This window comes from Zootoca vivipara, chromosome 16 (assembly GCF_965207765.1).
Source record: "Zootoca vivipara chromosome 16, rZooViv2.hap1.1, whole genome shotgun sequence".
Taxonomy (NCBI): Eukaryota; Metazoa; Chordata; class Lepidosauria; order Squamata; family Lacertidae; genus Zootoca; species Zootoca vivipara.
Genome location: NC_142599.1, coordinates 33406784 through 33425633, shown reverse-complemented (window position 1 = coordinate 33425633; position 18850 = coordinate 33406784). Strand labels below are relative to the sequence as shown.

The 18850-nt window shown below is 49.5% G+C and overlaps 1 protein-coding gene across 2 annotated transcripts in view; it reads left to right on the top strand.

The window, feature by feature from the left end:
* EFNA3 (ephrin A3) overlaps positions 1–16930 on the top strand; it is a 61115-nt gene extending 44185 nt beyond the window's left edge. Inside the window, exons 2-5 of one of the 2 annotated variants that reach the window (XM_035098966.3) lie at positions 8718–9007; positions 12859–12924; positions 14797–14874; positions 15481–16930. In XM_035098966.3, coding sequence (XP_034954857.2) covers positions 8718–9007; positions 12859–12924; positions 14797–14874; positions 15481–15602 — 556 coding nt within the window. In that variant the 3' untranslated portion in view covers positions 15603–16930. The remainder of the gene's footprint in view (positions 1–8717; positions 9008–12858; positions 12925–14796; positions 14875–15480) is intronic. The other variant, XM_035098967.3, reaches the window with a different exon arrangement.
* The last annotated feature ends 1920 nt before the right edge of the window (positions 16931–18850 follow it).

The following is an 18850-nucleotide window of genomic DNA, read 5'->3' as shown; positions in this document are numbered from 1 at the left end:
GGGGGGGGGGGGCGGTGCAGACCATGGGCCACAGCCGGCATTCCTGCGCCTTCCCCTTGTCAACTGCGGCTTTTACAAATTGAGCAAACGGCTGGGTTTGCACCAGGCTGGAAGTTGCAACTCCTGCCCTGGAAAATAAACGAGATCAAGCAGAGGGGAGGCCCGATTCCTTAAAAAAACCAGGTGCATCACTAAAATACACACGCCTGCAAATAAGCGGGTCTGTTTCCCGCCTCCTAAGGGTGCCAGCCATGCCCTTTCGCCAGGATACTCCATCCCATCCCTACTCTGCCCCAGTTTTGCAAACGGGCAAATTTTGCAACACCCCACTGCTGTCAGTTCTCATTGTGTTGTTGTTTTTCCCCTAGGCAAGGATTTTCCCCTTGGAATTTTTTCCCCCCCCAATATACTTGGTCAGCCTGGATAGCTCAGTGAGTTAGAGCCTGGCGCTGGTCACGCTGAGGTTGCAGGTTCGAATCCCCGTATGGGACATCTGCTTATTCCTGCATTGCAGGAGGTTGGACTAGATGACACTTGTGGTCCCTTCAAACTCTACAATTCTATGATTCTGCAAATCTTGGGGACCCCCTAAACATGGTGGGACCTCCTTCCCCCCCCCCACCGGCCCCCTTTAGCTTACAGACACATTGACACTTCCCACATTAGTTTGCTATTGAAATTATTTGTCCCGGTTGGCGATGACCCATGATGGCTGTGCCCCCTTTGTGGAACGAACACCTGCCCTGGTGAGGTGCGTCAGTCTCCCTCACTGTTTTCTTTGAGGAGAAATGGAAAAACATTCCTGTTTGCCAAGGCGTTTGATGACTGAACATCCTGTCCCTGCCAGTCCTGAAATTCTTCGCTGGAGAGCGAGGCCACATTCACATCGTGAATTCACATCGAAAGCACCATGATACCACTTTAAACCATCATGGCTTCCCCTGCCAAAGAATTCTGGGAACTGTAGTTTGCTATGGGTGCTAGAGTTGTTAGGGGGCCCCATAGCACAACAGTGCCGTAATTCCCAGGTTCCCCCTGGGAGGAGGGATTGATTGTTAAACCACGCTGGAGGTTGTAGCTCTGAGAGAGGAATAGGGGGGTCCCTCCTAGCAACTCTGCACAAACTACAGATCCCAGGATTCTTTGGGGGAAAGCCATGGCTGTTTAAAGTGGTATCGCAGCATTTTAAATGTATGGCACGAATGCAGCCTAGGTGATCGCTCTTGGACGTTTTGAACGTTGTTCTAAACTGCCTTTTGGACATTTTAATTGAATCAGGATTGATATGTTTTAATTGTGTTAGCATGGATACGCTTTCTTCCTTCGGAGGAAGCCTCGATCTAATAAATAAAATTATCTATTAAGCTTAATAATTGTGTAGAAGACGGATTGTCTTGAGCATAATAATTCCTCTTTCCACACAAACATATTAAGGTTCTCCTTCCAGCCTTTCTTGGGCTATGTTAAGTGGGGCTTGTGAGCCCTTAACCACACTGTGGAGTGTTTGAACTAAGCATCACAGAATCCTAGAGTTGGAAGGGACCCCCAAGGGTCATCTAGTCCAACCCCTGCAGTGCTGGAATATTTTACCCAACGTGGGGCTCGAACCCATAACCCTGAGATTGAGAGACTCATGCTCTACCAACTGAGCTTGGGATTCATCCTGCAACAGAGTGAGCTGTTTGCAGTTAGCCTGTCCCCACCAGCAGTCTAGCCCTCTGGGTGGGTAGTGCCATTTATCATTGCAAGGAAGCTTTCTGAGAGCTAGACCGCAACCGTTCCCTCTGTGTCTTTCAACAGCTTGGAGAGCTGCTTATAGGGCTTTTTTCCCTCCCAGCTCCTCAACGTCCCTTTTCAAGTTATTCATAAACCCCCTCCACACACACACACACACACACACTTCTTTCTCTTTGGCACATCTTCCTTCTGGCTGCTGGAATTTTCTCCCTTTCGGCAGAAAGTGTGTGGGTGTGTTTTTTTCCCCCTTAAAAAAAATAATTCCTGGGATTGCCTTCAAATCACAAGAGTCGGCAGTGCGTTTTATGTAAATAATGAATCCAATGAATCCACCAAATACCACCCCACATTCCACATTCCTCCTCCTGTTTCACGAGGCTTTCAGGCGGCTGCGCAACTTATAGAATTTGTGGTAAAATTTAGATACGGGATTAAAAAAACTTAAAAATAAAATCCATCTAAATCGCACACACGGGGCTATAAACAGAACACCCGGCAGCATTTAAATAGAACAAGGGGATTGGAAAGGGGGAAATGAGTGGCTCTTTTTGGAGGGGATGCAGCAGAGGGGTTTTTGGGGGGTCACCACCAGAAAGGCCCCGTACTTGATTGCCGCCACCCACCTCCTAAAGGAGGGATGGGACACAGAGAAGGATCTCCAGTAGCTGATTTTTAGTGGGTGGCCTGGTTCATACTTCAATCTGGTTTTGTGCACCATCACAACACAAAAGGTGGTCCTGAACATGCTGTTTCCCCCCATTGATCTCTTCACTCAGTCGCCCCAAGAAACCAGCCTGTGATAACCCTGAAAGACAGGATGTTGTTGAGTTCCCGCCCCCATCGGCCCCAGCCAGTGTGGCCTGTGGCCACGGGTAATGGCAGCTGTTGTCCAGCAACATCCAGAGGTCCGCAGGTTCCTCCCCCCTGTCCTTGACACATGTCCCAACCAATCAGGGAACACATATTGAATGCACCTGCAGAGGTATAAAACAGGGATGATGGGAGTTGTAGTTCAACAATGCAGTGTATACTATGTTCTTAATGGTGTACACCCAGTGTTAGATGGCACCCCAAACCCAGGTTATGGGCGCAACAACGGAATGTCTAGGCGTGCTTTTTTTAATAACAAGAATACAAAGCTGAAAATGAATGAACTTTCACATGGTCTATTCCTTCCCCTGCCCGTCCCTGCCCCTAATGTTCTTAAGAGGGTTTTTTCCTCCCGTCTTCAGAGAGTGGCTGGAAGTGGGGAGGCAGAAAAAGGTCCTCCTTTCCTTCCACTCTGCTGTTTTAATTGGAAATCTTAGGCGCAGAACTATGCCCAGAGCTCAGAAACTGATCGCACTAATGAAATTCCCTGTTGCAAAATGTGCCCAGAACAATGGGAGTTTCTAATGCTGTGTACACCGCCCTGAGATCTTTGGATAAATTGAATCATCATCATCATCAATAACAACAACAACAACAAAACAACATTATTGGACTACAACTCCCATCAGCCTCAGCCGGCATGGCCAATAGGCAGGGATAATGGGAGTTGTGGTCCGCATTAAATGACTATATGTGGATATGTTGGCACCATTTTTACTGGTGGCAGAATAAAGAGAGTCCTGCCCCCATCGGGATGGATGAATTTGTCCATTTCAGTTTCACTTCGTTTTCTTAATTTTTTCCAAACTTAAATGCAGGTCTCCACATTTCCACAGCAATTTGCAATTCGTTTATTTTTGTGCAAAATAAATGATTTTTTTCTTTTTGGCAATTTCTTTCGAGCAACTTTCTCCTGATAAACACATTTATGCATGCAGTTTTGGCTGATACATTTTTGCAAACAGCTTTCTCTAATACAAGGCAGCTTTATATCTTATTTTCACCAATGTGTGCATTTTCCTGGATGCCGTTCCCAGAGTGGCTGGGGAAACCCAGCCAGATGTGCAGGACATAAATATTATTATTATTATTATTGTTGTTGTTGTTGTTACGTGTCTTTGCACACATTGAATCACAGAGTTGGAAGGGAACACAAGGGTCATCTAGTTCAACCCCCTACATTGCAGGAAACTTCCCCCAATGAGTTTGGTGGGCCATTTTTATTTTTATTGCATTTATTGCATTTTATATACCCCCTTCCCCACCCTAAAGAACCCAAGGTGTGGCATACATGGTTCTCCCCTCCCAACAACCTTGACAGGTAGGTTAGGCTAAGAAACGGTGACTGGCCCAAGGCCACAAACATGCCGATTATATAGACTAGAAGTTTGCTTTCTTTCTAAAGGAAAGCTGCAATTCACAGTTTACTGACTCCTGCCCCAAAATCTGGACTTCCAGCCCAAGCAGCTGTCACTTAGCTTGCTTCACTTTTGCGTGGGGATTCGAACCCTGCTCTCTCCCAGGTTCTATTCCAACACCCTGCCGGCTCTCCACCCTCAGTACCCTGCCACCTCCAGCACTGCCCAGGAGTCTTAACATAAATTGCGTTTTGCAAATTAGAAATACATAAATAATTTGCAGAGCGCATCTGCACAGCATGTGTGTCTGTGGCCAATTGATGTTCAGTGCCCTCCTTTTGACACAAGCTTGGAAAAGGAGAACATGGGGAGGGTGCCTTGCATGGGTTTGGGTGAGAGGATTGGAAGGGTCTGGGGGAGGTGGAGGGGGGGGGGGACACGGACGACCTCGTGGCTCAGAAAGGTCCACCAGAGTCTTCCTAGCCCGGCATCCGCAGGTCGCGTCCGTTCCAGGCGCATCGAGATGACTGTTGCTGTCCAGACTGATTTTGCGAGGTGTCTATCAACGCGGCCCCAGACGCCCAGTGGCGTTAGGCTGACTCCTGTCATTTATACACAGGCAACCTGCAGAGCTGGGGGGGGGGGGTGTCGGATGGTAGGTGCAAGGTCTGGCTTGATTAAAAAATATATCCATTATAAATCGGATACAAAGCCATCCTGCAAAATGACCACCCAGCAGTGCTCGTCCCCTTGGCCTCAAACAAAATTTGGAAGACTTTCAGTTTAGTTGGTATCTGAAGAAGTGTGCATGCACACGAAAGCTCATACCAATGACAAACTTAGTTGGAAGGAATTTTTTAGTTTAGTTGGCGTCCAACTAAGGCCGCATTTGTAGCATCCTAGAGATTTTAGTGTCGGAAGGGACCCCCCCCCCAGGGCCATCGAACCCAATCCCCTGAAATGCAGAACTCGCAGCGGAAAGCGCCCCTGATGCCACTCTGGTGTTTGCACCACCCATTTAAAGCACACAGGCCTTTCCCCAAGGAATCGTGGGAAGCGTCGTTTGTTAAGGGCGCTGGAGCTCAGTGAGAGTGCAAACTACAGTTCCCATGATTGGGGTGTGTGAGCTGTGACTGTTAAAAGTATATAAATGGCGCTTTGCATTGTATGGTGCGGGTGTGAAAACAATGCGCCCTTTTATTTTTATTCTAGTAACTGTTTCAAACGAGAAGCTAGGGCGACGTACTTCATTCCTGCATTGCGGGGGGGGTTGGACTAGATGACCCTTGGGTCCCTTCCAACTCTACGGTTCTATGATTCTGTCTCCCACCCCTTCTCCCTTTTCAGCTTCCCAACAACCCTCCGAGGTAGAACAGGCCGAGAGAGAGAGAGAGAGCGTGCAGTTGCTTGGAGGAAAACCCACCTGAGTGGCGATTTGAACTCGGGTCTTTCCTCGCCCCCCCCCCCAAGCAGAACAGCAATGAATTCTTTTGCCTGTATTAGTCATGCAAATACTTTGTACAGTGGTGCCTCGCTAGACGAATTTAATTCGTTCCACGGGTCTTTTCTTATAACGAAAAATTCGTCTAGCGAATCCCATAGGAATGCATTGAAATTTTTTTGAATTTTTTTTTGCCCATAGGAACGCATTAATTGAATTTCAATGCATTCCTATGGGAAACCGCGATTCGCTAGACAAATTTTTCATAAAACGAATTCGTCTAGCGAGGCAACCTCCGCTCGAAAAATCCTTTTGTTAAGCGGAAATTTTGTTAAGCAGGGCATTCGTTAAGCGAGGCACCACTGTATTTAATTGAAGACCTAGAAGTGTATTATGTTGATTCTAATAAGATTCCGTTTGAATTATTATCAGTTAGCACTAGTAGACGCATCAATGGCTCGAGTCTTAGACTACTGAAGAAGCCCAGAAAACTGTGCTCAGGGAGTGTGCTATCTGCCAACCCCAACAAATTGGCCCCACCGGGGGCGAAACAGCAGCCTCTCAACTGCATGGATTGCTAGGGCGAAATGGGGATATAATGCTGGCACCCTGTCTTCTTTACTCTGGTTCATCAGCACCTCACAGCTACCGGGAACAACGTTGAACTTACCTTTTTCTTGAATCTTTTTGAACTTACTTAATTAACATGAAAAAACGAAAAACTGTGTCAAGAATTTGTAAGAACCTAGTAAAATCTGATATTGCGAGTTCACTTTATTTTAGGTAGTTTGTAAGGGACGTGGGTGGTGCTGTGGGTTAAACCACAGAGCCTAGGGCTTGCCGATCAGAAGGTCGGCGGTTTGAATCCTTGTGACGGGGTAAGCTCCCATTAGCCGGTCCCAGCTCCTGCCAACCTAGCAGTTCGAAAGCATGTCAAAGTGCAAGTAGATCAATAGGTACCGCTCCAGTGGGAAGGTAAACGGCGTTTCCGTGTGCTGCTCTGGTTTGCCAGAAGCGGCTTTGTCATGCTGGCCACATGACCCGGAAGCTGTACACCGGTTCCCTCGGCCAATAACACAAGATGAGTGCCGCAACCCCAGAGTCAATCACAACTGGACCTAATGGTCAGGAGTCCCTTTACCTTTACCTTTAAGTTTGCATGGCCCTTTGTAAGTAATTGTCTCTTTCTTACAAATTTGATAAATGGTGTAAAATTATTTCTGAACAACTGTGTGAATATTTGTCGCCAACGTGCTGTACGAGTTGCACTATCTTTATCAACAGCACAGGTTACATTTTTCTAGCAGCACTAAACCAGGCATAGGCAAACTCCAGCCCTCCAGATGTTTGGGACTACAACTCCCACCATCCCTGACCACTGGTCCTGTTAGCTAGGGATGATGGGAATTGTAGTCCCAAACATCTGGAGGGCCGGAGTTTGCCTATGCCTGCCCTAAACGGCCTTGGCCCAGTCTACCTGAAGGAGCGTCTCCACTCCCATCATTCAAGGGACGCACAGAGAGGCCTGGGGGCCACATTCCAGCCCTGGGCTTGAGATTCCACCCCTCTGGTCTGGCTACTATTTTTTTGCAGACCATCTAAATGCCGCCTTTTCCCCCATGATGGAAGAGAGGTGGGAAATAAGGGCATTCAAGGTGACGTGCAACTATTTAAGAGCAGACCTGTTGCAACAGAGGGGCCCATGTTCATCACACAGATTAATTGCAGTGGGTCTGCTCTGAGTGGGACTATATAACACTGGAGCAGACTAGACTCCCTTGGAAAGTGCTCCTTCGCAGGCAATGTTTGGGTGGTTGTGTGTCAGGGATTCCTTAGCTGTGGTCCCTGCAGTGCAGAGGGGTGGACTAGATGAGGCTGGGGGTCCCTTCCAACATCAAACGTGTTGGTGGTGGGGTTTCAGAGTGCTCCACCCCCAGTACTGTACTGTATTCTCTGCTCCTGCAGGGACTTGGGGCAGACACATCCCTGATTTTGGGGGTGCTGTTTGTATTGGGAGGGCCCAGCGGACCCGTTTCGTTGAAATGAATGGCAAGCTCATCCTGAACAGAGTTCATTTAGTGGACTAGTGGAGGAAGAGGTGCCAGGTTGCGTTACGCGGCCTCTAGTGGTCGCCTCTTGGAATTTCATCCCAATCTTGGGCGTTGGGAGAACCCCAAACTCCTTGCTGTTGATGGGAGGGTCCTTTGGGCTGGGAGTGCAGTTGTCAAGTACTGGCATTTATAGCCATTTCCTTGCTTTTCCATACAAAGGTATTGTATTGAGGCAGACTCTCTGTGCAAATGTATTAATACATTGATCAGTTTTTATATTGATTTAAACTTGGGCTGTGACTGTGCTTTGTTATCTAAGGCAGCAGGTACCTTTCAGGAGGGAGCCACAACTTGCATGTAGCAGCCTTGCATTTTCTCTCCTCTCTGCCTCCCACACCACCACAAAAAAGTGCATACCAAATCTGGTGTTCCTCCATCACCCCTAATCATTTTTACATGTTTTTGTAGGGTGTGCTTATTTCAAATTGGGTTTATTTGCTGCTTTGTCGTCTGCTGTATCATAGAATTGTAGAGTTGGAAGGTTACCCCCAAGGGTCATCCAGTCCAACCCCCTGCAAATGCAGGATTCTTTCACCCAACGTGGGGTTTGAACCTGCAACCCTGAGATTAAGAGTCTCATACTGTAGCAACTGAGCTATCCAAGGGCTGGGCTCCTTTGGGTGGAAGGGGGAGATAAATTGACTAAATAATTACCGTAGTCACTGTTTGTGTTGCTGGCATCTGTCTCGAGAGGAAATGGAAAAGTGACATTATTAATATTAATAATAATTCATAGATTATTATTGCCAATAACAACAACAACAACAACAACAACAACCATGGGTTGTATCCAACTACTCAGAGTAGGCCTGTCAAAATGAATGAATCTAAATTAGCCCCATCTATTCAAGACAGCTCAGTAGGCAGCGCTATGAGACTCTTAATCTCAGGGTTGTGGGTTTGAGCCCCATGTTGGGGTGAAAGATTCCTGCATTGCAGCGGGTTGGACTAGATGTCCCTCGTGGTCCTTCCCAACTCTACAATTCTAATATTGGCTGCGTTTTGCTGATTCGGAGTATTTTGGATATCCTATTTTGGATTCCTATTATTTTAATAATATTTCCGCCTATGTGCAAGTTCTGAAAATGACACATGTGCATGAATGCTCCTTTCTGCAAACTGGGGAGTTGCAGTTTGTTTGTTTGTTTCTTTGTTTGGGACCAATCCTGACTCTCCCCCGCTTCTCCTTCTCCTTCCCAGCTTGCGCCGCGAGGGCTACACGGTCCAGGTGAACGTCAATGACTACCTGGACATCTACTGCCCGCACTACAATGCCTCCGTGCCCGAGGGGCGGATGGAGCAGTACATCCTCTACATGGTGAACCACGAGGGCTACCGGACGTGCAACATCAGCCAGGGCTTCAAGCGCTGGGAGTGCAACCGGCCCCACGCTCCCCACAGCCCCATCAAGTTCTCGGAGAAGTTCCAGCGCTACAGCGCCTTCTCGCTGGGCTACGAGTTCCACGCCGGTCACGAGTACTACTACATCTGTGAGTCTTTGAGTCGCGACCGTCCCGTAGACCTTAAACGCAAAGGGGTGTTTGCAGCTCCTGGGATGCAGGTGTGGGGCTGATTTCCATCCCTGACACCATCCGTTGAGGGAGAAAAGGGTCTCTGTTAGCAAGTGATCGGAAGGACCTGTTTCTGAGGCTTGAAGGATTTGGGAGAGCTCCCAGCTAGTCAAAACCGAAGTAGTCTTCTTGCACTGGGGCCTGGCTGGTGTTTTGGATTGCAATTCCCATCAGCGTCAGCTGAGGTCCAAAACATTGGCCAGGGGCCCAAGGTTCAGGGAGACTAGAGTAGACAGGAATGAGATTGATGGTGCAGCGGGCTTATTCAGTAGAGGGTAAGATCTTGTGAGCTCAGGGCCTATAAACTCAGTGGTAAAGGATTTGGGTTCAATCTGCTTCATCTTCTGAGCTAGATGCACCAGTGGTCCGACTCAGGATAAGGCAGCTTCCTATGTCCCTGTTTAAGTGAACCTTTTATCCAGAACGATGAGGACTAGAATCTTACTTGAAGGACAATTTGGTAGCAGAGCACCTGCTTTGCATGCCAAAGGGCTCGGGTCAAATCTCTCGCGTCTCCAGTCTGAGGGATGAAGGACCAAGGCAGCAGGAAAAAACTCAGATCTTAAGAGGGTCACTCCTGATTTGAGTAGACAGAAGAGTTCCAATTGATTGATTTGGGTTTATATCTCACCATTCCTGTGAGGAGCTTGAGGACACATACAGTTTTCCAACCCTGCTTTTTCCCCATCCTCACAACAACCCAGCAAGGGATACGTAAGGGGTTGGTCTGCCGTAGTCAAAACAAAATAAAAAAATTCCTTCCAGTAGCACCTTAGAGACCAGCTAAGTTTGTTATTGGTATGAGCTTTTGTGTGCATGCACACTTCTTCAGATACAGGTGAAACTCTGAAAATTAATATTGTCGAAAAGTGCCTTTATTTCAGTAATGCAACTTAAAAGGTGAAGCCAATATATGAGATAGATGCATGACATGCAAAGCAAGATATGTCAAGCCTTTATTTGTTGTAATTGTAATCATTTGTCGTTAGGCGGGTCAATTATAAATGGAATGGAATTAATGAAATGTAATAGCGATGTTTATTTTTGTATTATTGTAACTATTTGTTTTATTACTGTGGAATTTCCAAAAGAAAGCATTTGTAAAAATTAAAATAAAAAATAATAAGTTGCATTACTGAAATAAATGCACTTTTCGACGAATATTCTAATTTCCCGAGTTTCACTTGTATACTGAAACAGAAGTGAAACACACTGAAGCAACCCAGCAAGGGGTGTTAGGGTTGAGACTGAGAAAAGAGTGGCTGGTCCAAGGTCGCCCAGTGAGCTCGGTGGCTGAGTTGAGATTTAAACCAGGGCCTCCCCAGTCCTAATCCAACAATCTTAAATGCTTTGGCCGCATCTGTACCTTAAAATTAAAGCACTCCTAAGGCCTCTTAGCACCTTGAATAAGGATTGATTCCCAGGAGTCCTTGAAGGAAGCCGTGACTATCTAAAGTGGCATCATAGTGCTATAAATGTGTGGGGCAGATGAGGCCTCTATCTCCCATTAAGGCTGCTGAAAGGTCCAGATAGTTAAAAGGTTCTGATTCTGCCCCACAAGACCAATTTTTGAAAGGAAATTCTTCCTTTCAGATACGTGCGCACACATTTCCTCTGCCCTCCACACCTCTACTCCTTCTGTCACCTGGCAGAGCTAAGTGGTTGCATGTACTTCTAGGGTCCACCAGGGGGCAGCCCTGGCTAAACTTTGGCGCAGCTTTGCTCAGGCCCAATCTACACCTTGAGAAGTATCACATGATACGGGACAGAGTGACTCCAGCGTGAATGGCTGGAGGGAAGGACCTGTTAGCTGGCTAATGGGAGCTAGAGCCCAATAACATTGTTGAGCTACAGCTCCCATCGTCCTTGACCATTGGCCACATTGGCTGGGGCTGATGGGCATTGGAGACCAGCCGCCTCTGGAGGCCCAAAGGTTCTCCATCCCTGTTTTACACTTCTCTTAAGTTCATTAAATATGTGGTCCCTGATTGGTTGGGATGTGTGCCTGGTACAGAGATGGGAATGCTGTGGCTCTCCAGTCCAGTCTTGGACTATAACTCCCATTATCCCTGATGATTGGTGGGGCTGGCTGCTGGGAGTTGGAGGCCAACAGTAGTGGTTAGAGTGCTGGACTAGGTCCTGGGAGACCAGAGTTCAAATCCCCACTCAGCTATGAAACCCACGGGTGACTTGGGGGCCAGTCACTTCCCCCCCCCTCGGGCTAACCTACCGCAGAGAGTTGAAATGGAAATGATGAAATGGGAAAAAGGGCAAGAATCATTAGAATTGTAGAGCTGGAAGGGACCACAGGAATCATTTGCCCACCGTGGGCCTCGAACCTGCAACCCTGGGATTGAGCCTCGTGCTCTACCAGCACAGCTATCCCAGTTTATGTGTGTACATAAGAGAAAAAGTGGAATAATGAAATAGATTGTTTCCCCCTCTGGTTTTTCTCATCCTCTACAACACACTGGCTTTTGGCCTTCTCCTTCCACCCCTCCCCTCTCAAAAAATCCCCCTGCCTATCCAGCCAGCAAATGTTGCCGAGCATGTCTATAATGAGTACAACCAGATCCGAGTGCGAGATTAAACCTTTTACTAGAGATTACGCTCCTCGCCTTCTTTAAAGGGAAGGAGAAACGGAGGGCCGTGTTGATCAATTTGCTAATGCTTCCTCCTTGCATTGAAAGGCGGGGGAGTCCCTTGCCAAGGGAGGGCCTGGATCCCGAAGGCGGCCGAGGAGCTGGTGTGGAGGGGGGGGGAGCCTTGAGGAACGGGCAGAGGTGGGGGTTGGTTAGTTCAGGCCGTGATCCTTCCGGGGTGCAAACAGATACGGATCAAGTAAACAAGGCTGGCTGCCCTGATTCTCATCTGCAGAATGTCAGCAGGTGGAAGGTGCGTTTCTGGGACCAGCGCCAGAAATCCAGGCTGTTGGGCAACAGCCGAGGGCCCCCGAGGGGCGGGGGCAGCATGGAGCTGCTGGCTGACAGACTCAAAACATTGCTGCATCTAAGTTCACGGGAGATCCCATTGGGGATTCCACCTTCTGGATGCAAAGCAAGGGCTCTGTCGCCGAGCTGTGCCTTTCCCCTTGAAATAAAAGCGAGGTGCTAGTCCTCAAGATTCTGGCGAAGGGCTGATTTAAATAGGAAGATGCCTTATAAACCAAGCAGTCAGGCTGTTGGCCTGTCCAGTTCGGTATTGTCTGCCCTGGACAGGGGCAGGGAGATTTCTGCCTGAAGGGGCGGTCTCCTGCTGCTGAAACATAGCACCTTCAGTGCAAAAGGGGTCCCAGGTGCAATCATTGGCATTTGCAGCTCAGGGGATCTCGGGTGCTGGGGAGGAACTTAGCATATGGCTCAGATAGACTGCCTTTGCCCAAGGAGGTTCCTTTTGACTTAGCTAATAGAATCTCCCGCCCTAAGAATTTTTTGGGTGTGTGGGTGCCTATATTGCAAATATACCTCTTCCTTCCTTCCTTAAGAAAGCAGGTAGAAAAAATGCCCCCCCCAACTGGCTGGCCACCGGGGGAATAGGATGCTGGACTGGATGGGCCACTGGGCCTGATCCAGCAGGACTCTTCTGATGTCAATGGCCACAGCAGTTCAGAGCAGAACCTCCATGTCCTACGGCAGTCTACCACTGAACAGTAGATTGCAGGCTTCCCATTGGGGCATCCAGCAGGCCAGTGGGAGAACAGGATCCTCGACTGGATGAGCTTTGGCCTGATCCAGCAGCCTCTTCTGACGTTGCTTTCTGTTCCTTTCCAGCAACTCCGATGCACAACCACCGCCGGGCCTGCCTCCGAATGAAGGTCTTTGTCTGCTGCGCCTCCCGTGAGTGCCTGGCCTCCTTTTCTCTTTTGAACCCCCACCTGGCACCCCCACCTCCCTGGGGCATACCCGTCACCCCCCGGTGTGCGCGAGACACATCCCTTGTCCCAAGCGCTCTGAGCACGTTCATCCCATGCAAACACACATCCAGCTAAGTTCGACTCAGTATAGACCTGTTAGGAAAAATGGTCATGCTCATTCAAGTTAATGGGTCTACTCTGAGAGGTGGATACAAGCCCCTCATTTTTCTTCTTCTGTGCTGCTCTAGATATCTGTGCCTGACCAAAGGGAGCAAGGATTATCTGGGGTGCAAAAGCCTGCAGAGGTCTTAAGCAGCCGGCTTTTGGTTCTCTCTCTGCAGGCACCCTTGCTCTTTCATTTCGTTTCCATGCTTTCTGCAATTGCACCACAGAATCTGGTGCTAAGCAAAGCATGCTGACAATCTTCATTATCATTGCGCTGTTTTTATTTTCCAAAGCGAATTGCGAGACCTCGTGGACAGGGCGCTGTGTAGATACTTCTTAAAAGTTTTACCTCCTGTTTTTTCCCCCTTCAAAAGCAAGCTGCTAGTCCTCATGGATGCGCTCTCTCTCTCTCTCTCTAACACACCCCCGTGTGGTGAAATGGAGGTGCAACAGAAGGAAAGGTCGCTGGCACCCCCAGATGAAAAGGGGATTTCGTAATGTTTACGTTTTCTGCGCACGGGGCGCGTTCGGAGAGAGCAGACAAACCCCGAAGGCAGTTGTTCCTCCTCACTTTCCAGTGATAAACAGCCCCTCCTCGCCTGTGCCCTGTGAGACTGACCTCCGGCTGTTTAAATAAGTGCATAAATCTGTTGAATATTTCATAACATTTACCGTCGCCGTTAATTTATTAATCGCGTTCTACACAGCCTATGCCATTTACCCAATACTTCTATGCAATGATACGGTTGCTGTATGACGTATTTCCACACTGGCTTATCTATCAAAATACCCAAAGCGTTTCCAACACAGAGCAGCATGAATAATTTCCGGGGGGGGGGGGAGAGGCCCAGAGGGCACTCAGGACCAGCCATGCCTCTGTGTCTCCATCCCATAATCTGGGGCCTTCCAGCTATTTTAGGACTGCAATTCCCATCAGCCCCAGTCAGCGCAGAGATCCCTGAGCTAGATGGACCAAAAACCAGAATAAGGCAGTGCCTTCCATTCCTACAGCAGCTGTTTGGTCAAAACCATGAGGACTAGAACAATGCTATTCTATTTAAGAGAAGGTCAGCAGTAAAGCACCTGCTTTGCATGCAGAAGTCCTCGGCATCTCCAGGAAGCGCTGGGAATGCCTCCTGTCTGAAATGCTGCAGAGCTGCTGCCAGCCAGTGTAGACAGTATTGAGCCAGGTGGACCAATTGTTCCGACTCTCAACAGGGCCGTTGCCTATGTTCTGATGGCGTCGATTTGAAAAGGACACTAAAGGCTTAACAGCCCACTAATGATAATCCACACTAAGGCCTAGCAAAAAGAAATGCAGTGACAGATTTGTGCTCTGCGTGCACCCCATAATACTCCACCCCCTGTAAGGTGCTGTTCATCGTTTCTGACACACCCACAGCACTCCTGGCACATGCTCCACTTTCTCCCCCCAAAAGCTTACGTTGTGTGTCATTTGACCCAGTGCCCTCAATTGACATCTCCACCCCCAAAAAACACATACAAAGGGCACCCGGCTTGTTTGGGGGTTCCAGGGTGCCAGGGTTGGGGGGCAGCAAACTTCATCGGGGTGGGATGGGTGAAAACCACAACGGAGGGCTGTTAGGGGCGGTGGGGTTTGGGGCCTGGCCGCCGTCCTCTCTCCCCCCTGGGCATAACCCTCTTCCCCCCCACCCTCTCCTGCCCACAGCGTCGCATTCTGGGGAGAAAGCGGTTCCGACCCTCCCGCAGTTCACTATAGGGCCCGAGGTGAAGATCGAGGACTTGGGTGAGTGATGCCCACAGTGCTCTCTCTCTCTGCTGGGGTGGGGGGCGGCAGGGGGCCCTGGTTTTTCTCCCAGAGACTCAGCAAAACACCAGCCCCTCCCTGTTGGCAGTGCCCCCCTCCACTTGCTGGAAAGAGGGCAAGAACTTCTCCAGAATTCTGTCTGTCCTGGACTGGGTAATAAAGCCCTCTAGCTGTGGCGTAGCTGCCGTCTTCTTCCCCGATACACCAGGAATATTTGCTGCCTGCCATCTGGAAGGCGCTTTGAGCAGGAAGCACTCGCCGCAGGAAGAGGGTCCCTGACCCTTGAGCTGTGGGGTAGCAGCCGTCTTCCTCCCTGATACCCAGAATCCTTTGCTGCCCGCCACCTTGAAGGCGCTTTGAGCAGGAGGCAATTGCCGCAGGAAGAGGGTCCCTGACCCTTGAGCTGTGGGGTGGCAGCCGTCTTCTTCCCCGATACACCCAGAATCCTTTGCTGCCCGCCACCTTGAAGGCGCTTTGAGCAGGAGGCACTTGCCAGGGGAGGGGAGAGGGTGCCCAACTCCTTGCTAGAGTCCAATCTTCCCCTTTTCTCTCTCTTTCTCTCTCTTTTTTTCTCCCCCCTTGCAGATAATTTTAACCCCGAGATGCCTAAGCTGGAGAAAAGCATCAGCGGGACGAGTCCGAAGCGGGAACACTTACCCTTGGCGGTGGCTGCTGCCCTCTTCCTCATGACCCTGCTGGCCTCCTAGCCGCCCGCGAGTCGCCGCAGGAGAGGGGCCCCGACTCAAGCTCACCGACCCAGCCTGTGCCAGCGGCCCTCCCCGGTTTGTTTCTGAGGACAAGGAAAAGAGAGAAAACACCAGACCTTTTTTAAAATTTCTATATATCAAAAGAAATACAATTCCAAAGGGAGGCAGCTTGAGGCGATGAAGAGTGAAGAGGAAAGGCCCCAAGATGGAGGACGACTGACCTTCCTGGCTGTGCTGCTCCTTCTTCCTGCTCCACCTCCTCCCCGCCAGCTGGGGGGGGGTTTCCCTCTGCTTCCGATTTTTCTCTTTCTCCCCATCTGCTGCTCACTGGGGCTGCTCGTGTGTGAGGGGAATGGCGGGTATTTCAGACCAGGCCCTCCCTCTCCTGCGGACTTCGGAGGGGCGACCGGGTTTTGTTTTGGTGTCCCAGAGAAGAAGGGGGAAAAAACAGAATATGCCGTTTCCCTCCTCCTGCCGGGCTCCCAGTCTCTCTTGAGGACCGCAGCAATAGGCAACCTGCCCGCCTTTTCCAATGCCCCCACTGCAAAAAAAGAAGGAAAAAAATAGAAAAAAAGGATCTGGAGAGACAGAACCACCTTCAGGAACTTTTAAAAAATGGCTCAGGTCAGGACACTGGGAGTGTTTTGCACGGCCTGAGAAAACTTTTGCAATGGAGAGTTGTGCGCTCTGCGTAGGGGTGGCGGGCGGGCACCATGCCCCAGGAATGCCCACCCCAGAGATAGGTGGCGGCGGCAGCAAAACACACTGTCTTCCTGGTGACTCTCAAGCTGGAGGGTGCGTGTAGAGTGGTAGGATGTGATCTCCTAGCCCTCAACCCGAGGGGGGGGGGTTACCTGTACATATCTCTTTATGTGTCCTGTACAGAGAGAGAGAGGCTCTATTATCCGTGTCTATAGATTATATATATAAAAAAAACCTGATCATGTAGTGGGGTGGGCACGGGGCGGGCACCGGCCCGCCTAAGCCAGAGTCTTTTGGGGTGTTTTTTAAAGGGTTTTTTTTTTGGGTGGGGTGGGGGCGCGATTCTTCCCTTTGTCTTCTGTGAAGACCGAACCTATGCAAAATGCACGGACACTTTTTTTTCATTTCCGGGGGGGCAAAAAAACAACCAACCAACTACACGGACAAAAAACAAGCAAAGGAACTTTGGGGGTGGCGAGGTGGGGGGGGGGTTTCTCCTATATTTTTTCCTTTTTTTGTGCCCCCTTCCCCCCCCCCCACCCCATGAGAGCTTTGGCTGGTGATTTTCATATATTTGCTCTTAGTCTATTAAAAAAAATTAAATAAAAGGCGGAGAGAAAAAAAAATACATATAAGGATAGTTGTCTTTTCCCTGCGCCGTCACCTTGCAGTGGTTTTGCAAGGGCTGTTACTCCTGCTCCTACTCAGAGGAGACCCATTGAACATAAAAGCCCAGCTGGATCAGGCCATTGGCCCCTCTAGCTCTCCCAACCTGCAGAGGCCGGGTGGCAAGGAGGGGAACAGAGATGGGGGAGCACAGAGAGAGAGAAGTGGACTCTGTAAATCGGACAGGCTCTGCCCGATTTTGCCCCTGCCCATTTTCTCGTGGACCCTGAATGGTTTTCACCCTAGAGGAGACGCAGAAGAGAAAAGGGTCCCCCTTCCCTGCTCTTAAGCACCAACTGCAGAGGACTAAGATTTTTCCTTCTGGGACTCAGCCAGAGGTCAGGGTGCCAGGATGTTCCTCCTCAGAGGCTCAGACAAAGGGCAGAGTGGCGCCTCCCCTTGAGTGAGTCACAGTCTGGAAGGATTCTGGCTGCCCAGACAGCTGGGGAGAACCTGGAAAGTCCTCGGGTGCCCATCTTGAATCACCTAATTGCACGATCCTCGCTCAGACTTTAGGGGGTGAAGTCACTCCCCCACACAGACAATGGCGACTGTTATCATCCGCAGACATGCGCCAATCACCCCTAAACGCAATCTCTGATCTTTACATACACACACTCCCTCCCCAGCCATTCCGTTTGGCTTTGAAGCAGTTTCTAGATTGCAAGTTCCTTGTGGCAGAGACCTGTCCTGCTCGTTCCTTGCAAATATAATAAAGATCCTTAGAAGCGGAGCTGTAACAAAATGCTGCGGTATTCAGGATTCCAGGCACTTTGTTCCGTTCCCCCTCCCCAACCATTATCCATGTGCACCCAGGTTTCCCTGAACACTCTTATTCCTCGTAGAAAATCTGGGGTGTATTCCCAATTCCACGTGTCTTTTTGTCCCATCCCCCTCCATAAAGACTTCCTATTTCTGCCACCTTTGGCGTCCCTTGCAAGCAGCGATGTTGGAGAACGCCATCAGAAACAGGAATTGAAATTGCTGTGACCCACACATTCGTCCGAGGTCAGCAGCACAAACTGCATAAGCCAGTATTCACTACCGCTGCTGCTGCACAACGCAAACCTTACGTAAATAATCGTGTTACTGCCTGCGTTGCTTTTGATGTTTCCCTTCCAGGCACCAAAGTCAATTTATTAACTCACTACAAAATTAACTGCATCAGCTTTGGCCCCAACAGGCAGCAAGACAGACAGCGTAGGATTTGGCCGAGGCAGAAGAGAAGCAGTATACTGGGTGTGATGGAGATGTCAGGCTCCTTAAATCCCTACCTCTGTGCGTGGGGTGCTGGTTTGGCTGCACACACAACACCACGTAAGAACAACAGAGCCTGGTGGATCAGGCCAGCGGCCCATTTGGTCCAACACCCTGTTCTCACAGTGGCCACCCAGATGCCTATGGGGAACTCGCAAGCGGGACCTGAGCACAAGAGCCCCTTTTCCTCCTGTAACTGGTATTCTGAGGATTAGACAAATTCATGGAAGAGAGGGTTGCCAGCCGCGATGGCTAAGTTCTCCCTCCACTGCTGGAGGCCTCTTGAGTGCCAGTTTCTGGGATTCGCAACAGGGGGAAGTTGCTGCTGCGTTCGAGTCCTGCTTGTTTGCCCTGCTGGCCACCATAGCTGCCAAGTTTTCCCTTTTCTCGCGAGGAAGCATATTCAGCATAAGGGAATTTCCCTTAAAAAAAGGGAGAACTTGGCAGCTATGCTGGCCACTGTGACTGCAGGATGCTACACTCAACGCTTTATCCCACCTTGAGGTCGCAGCAGGACCGAGATTCGAACCAGGGACTTTGCCGCACATGCACTTAAAGCTGCAAAGCTGCACCAGTGTGTTCTCTTTCTGCCTCGCCAGGTGACACTGTTGGGTTTATGCACA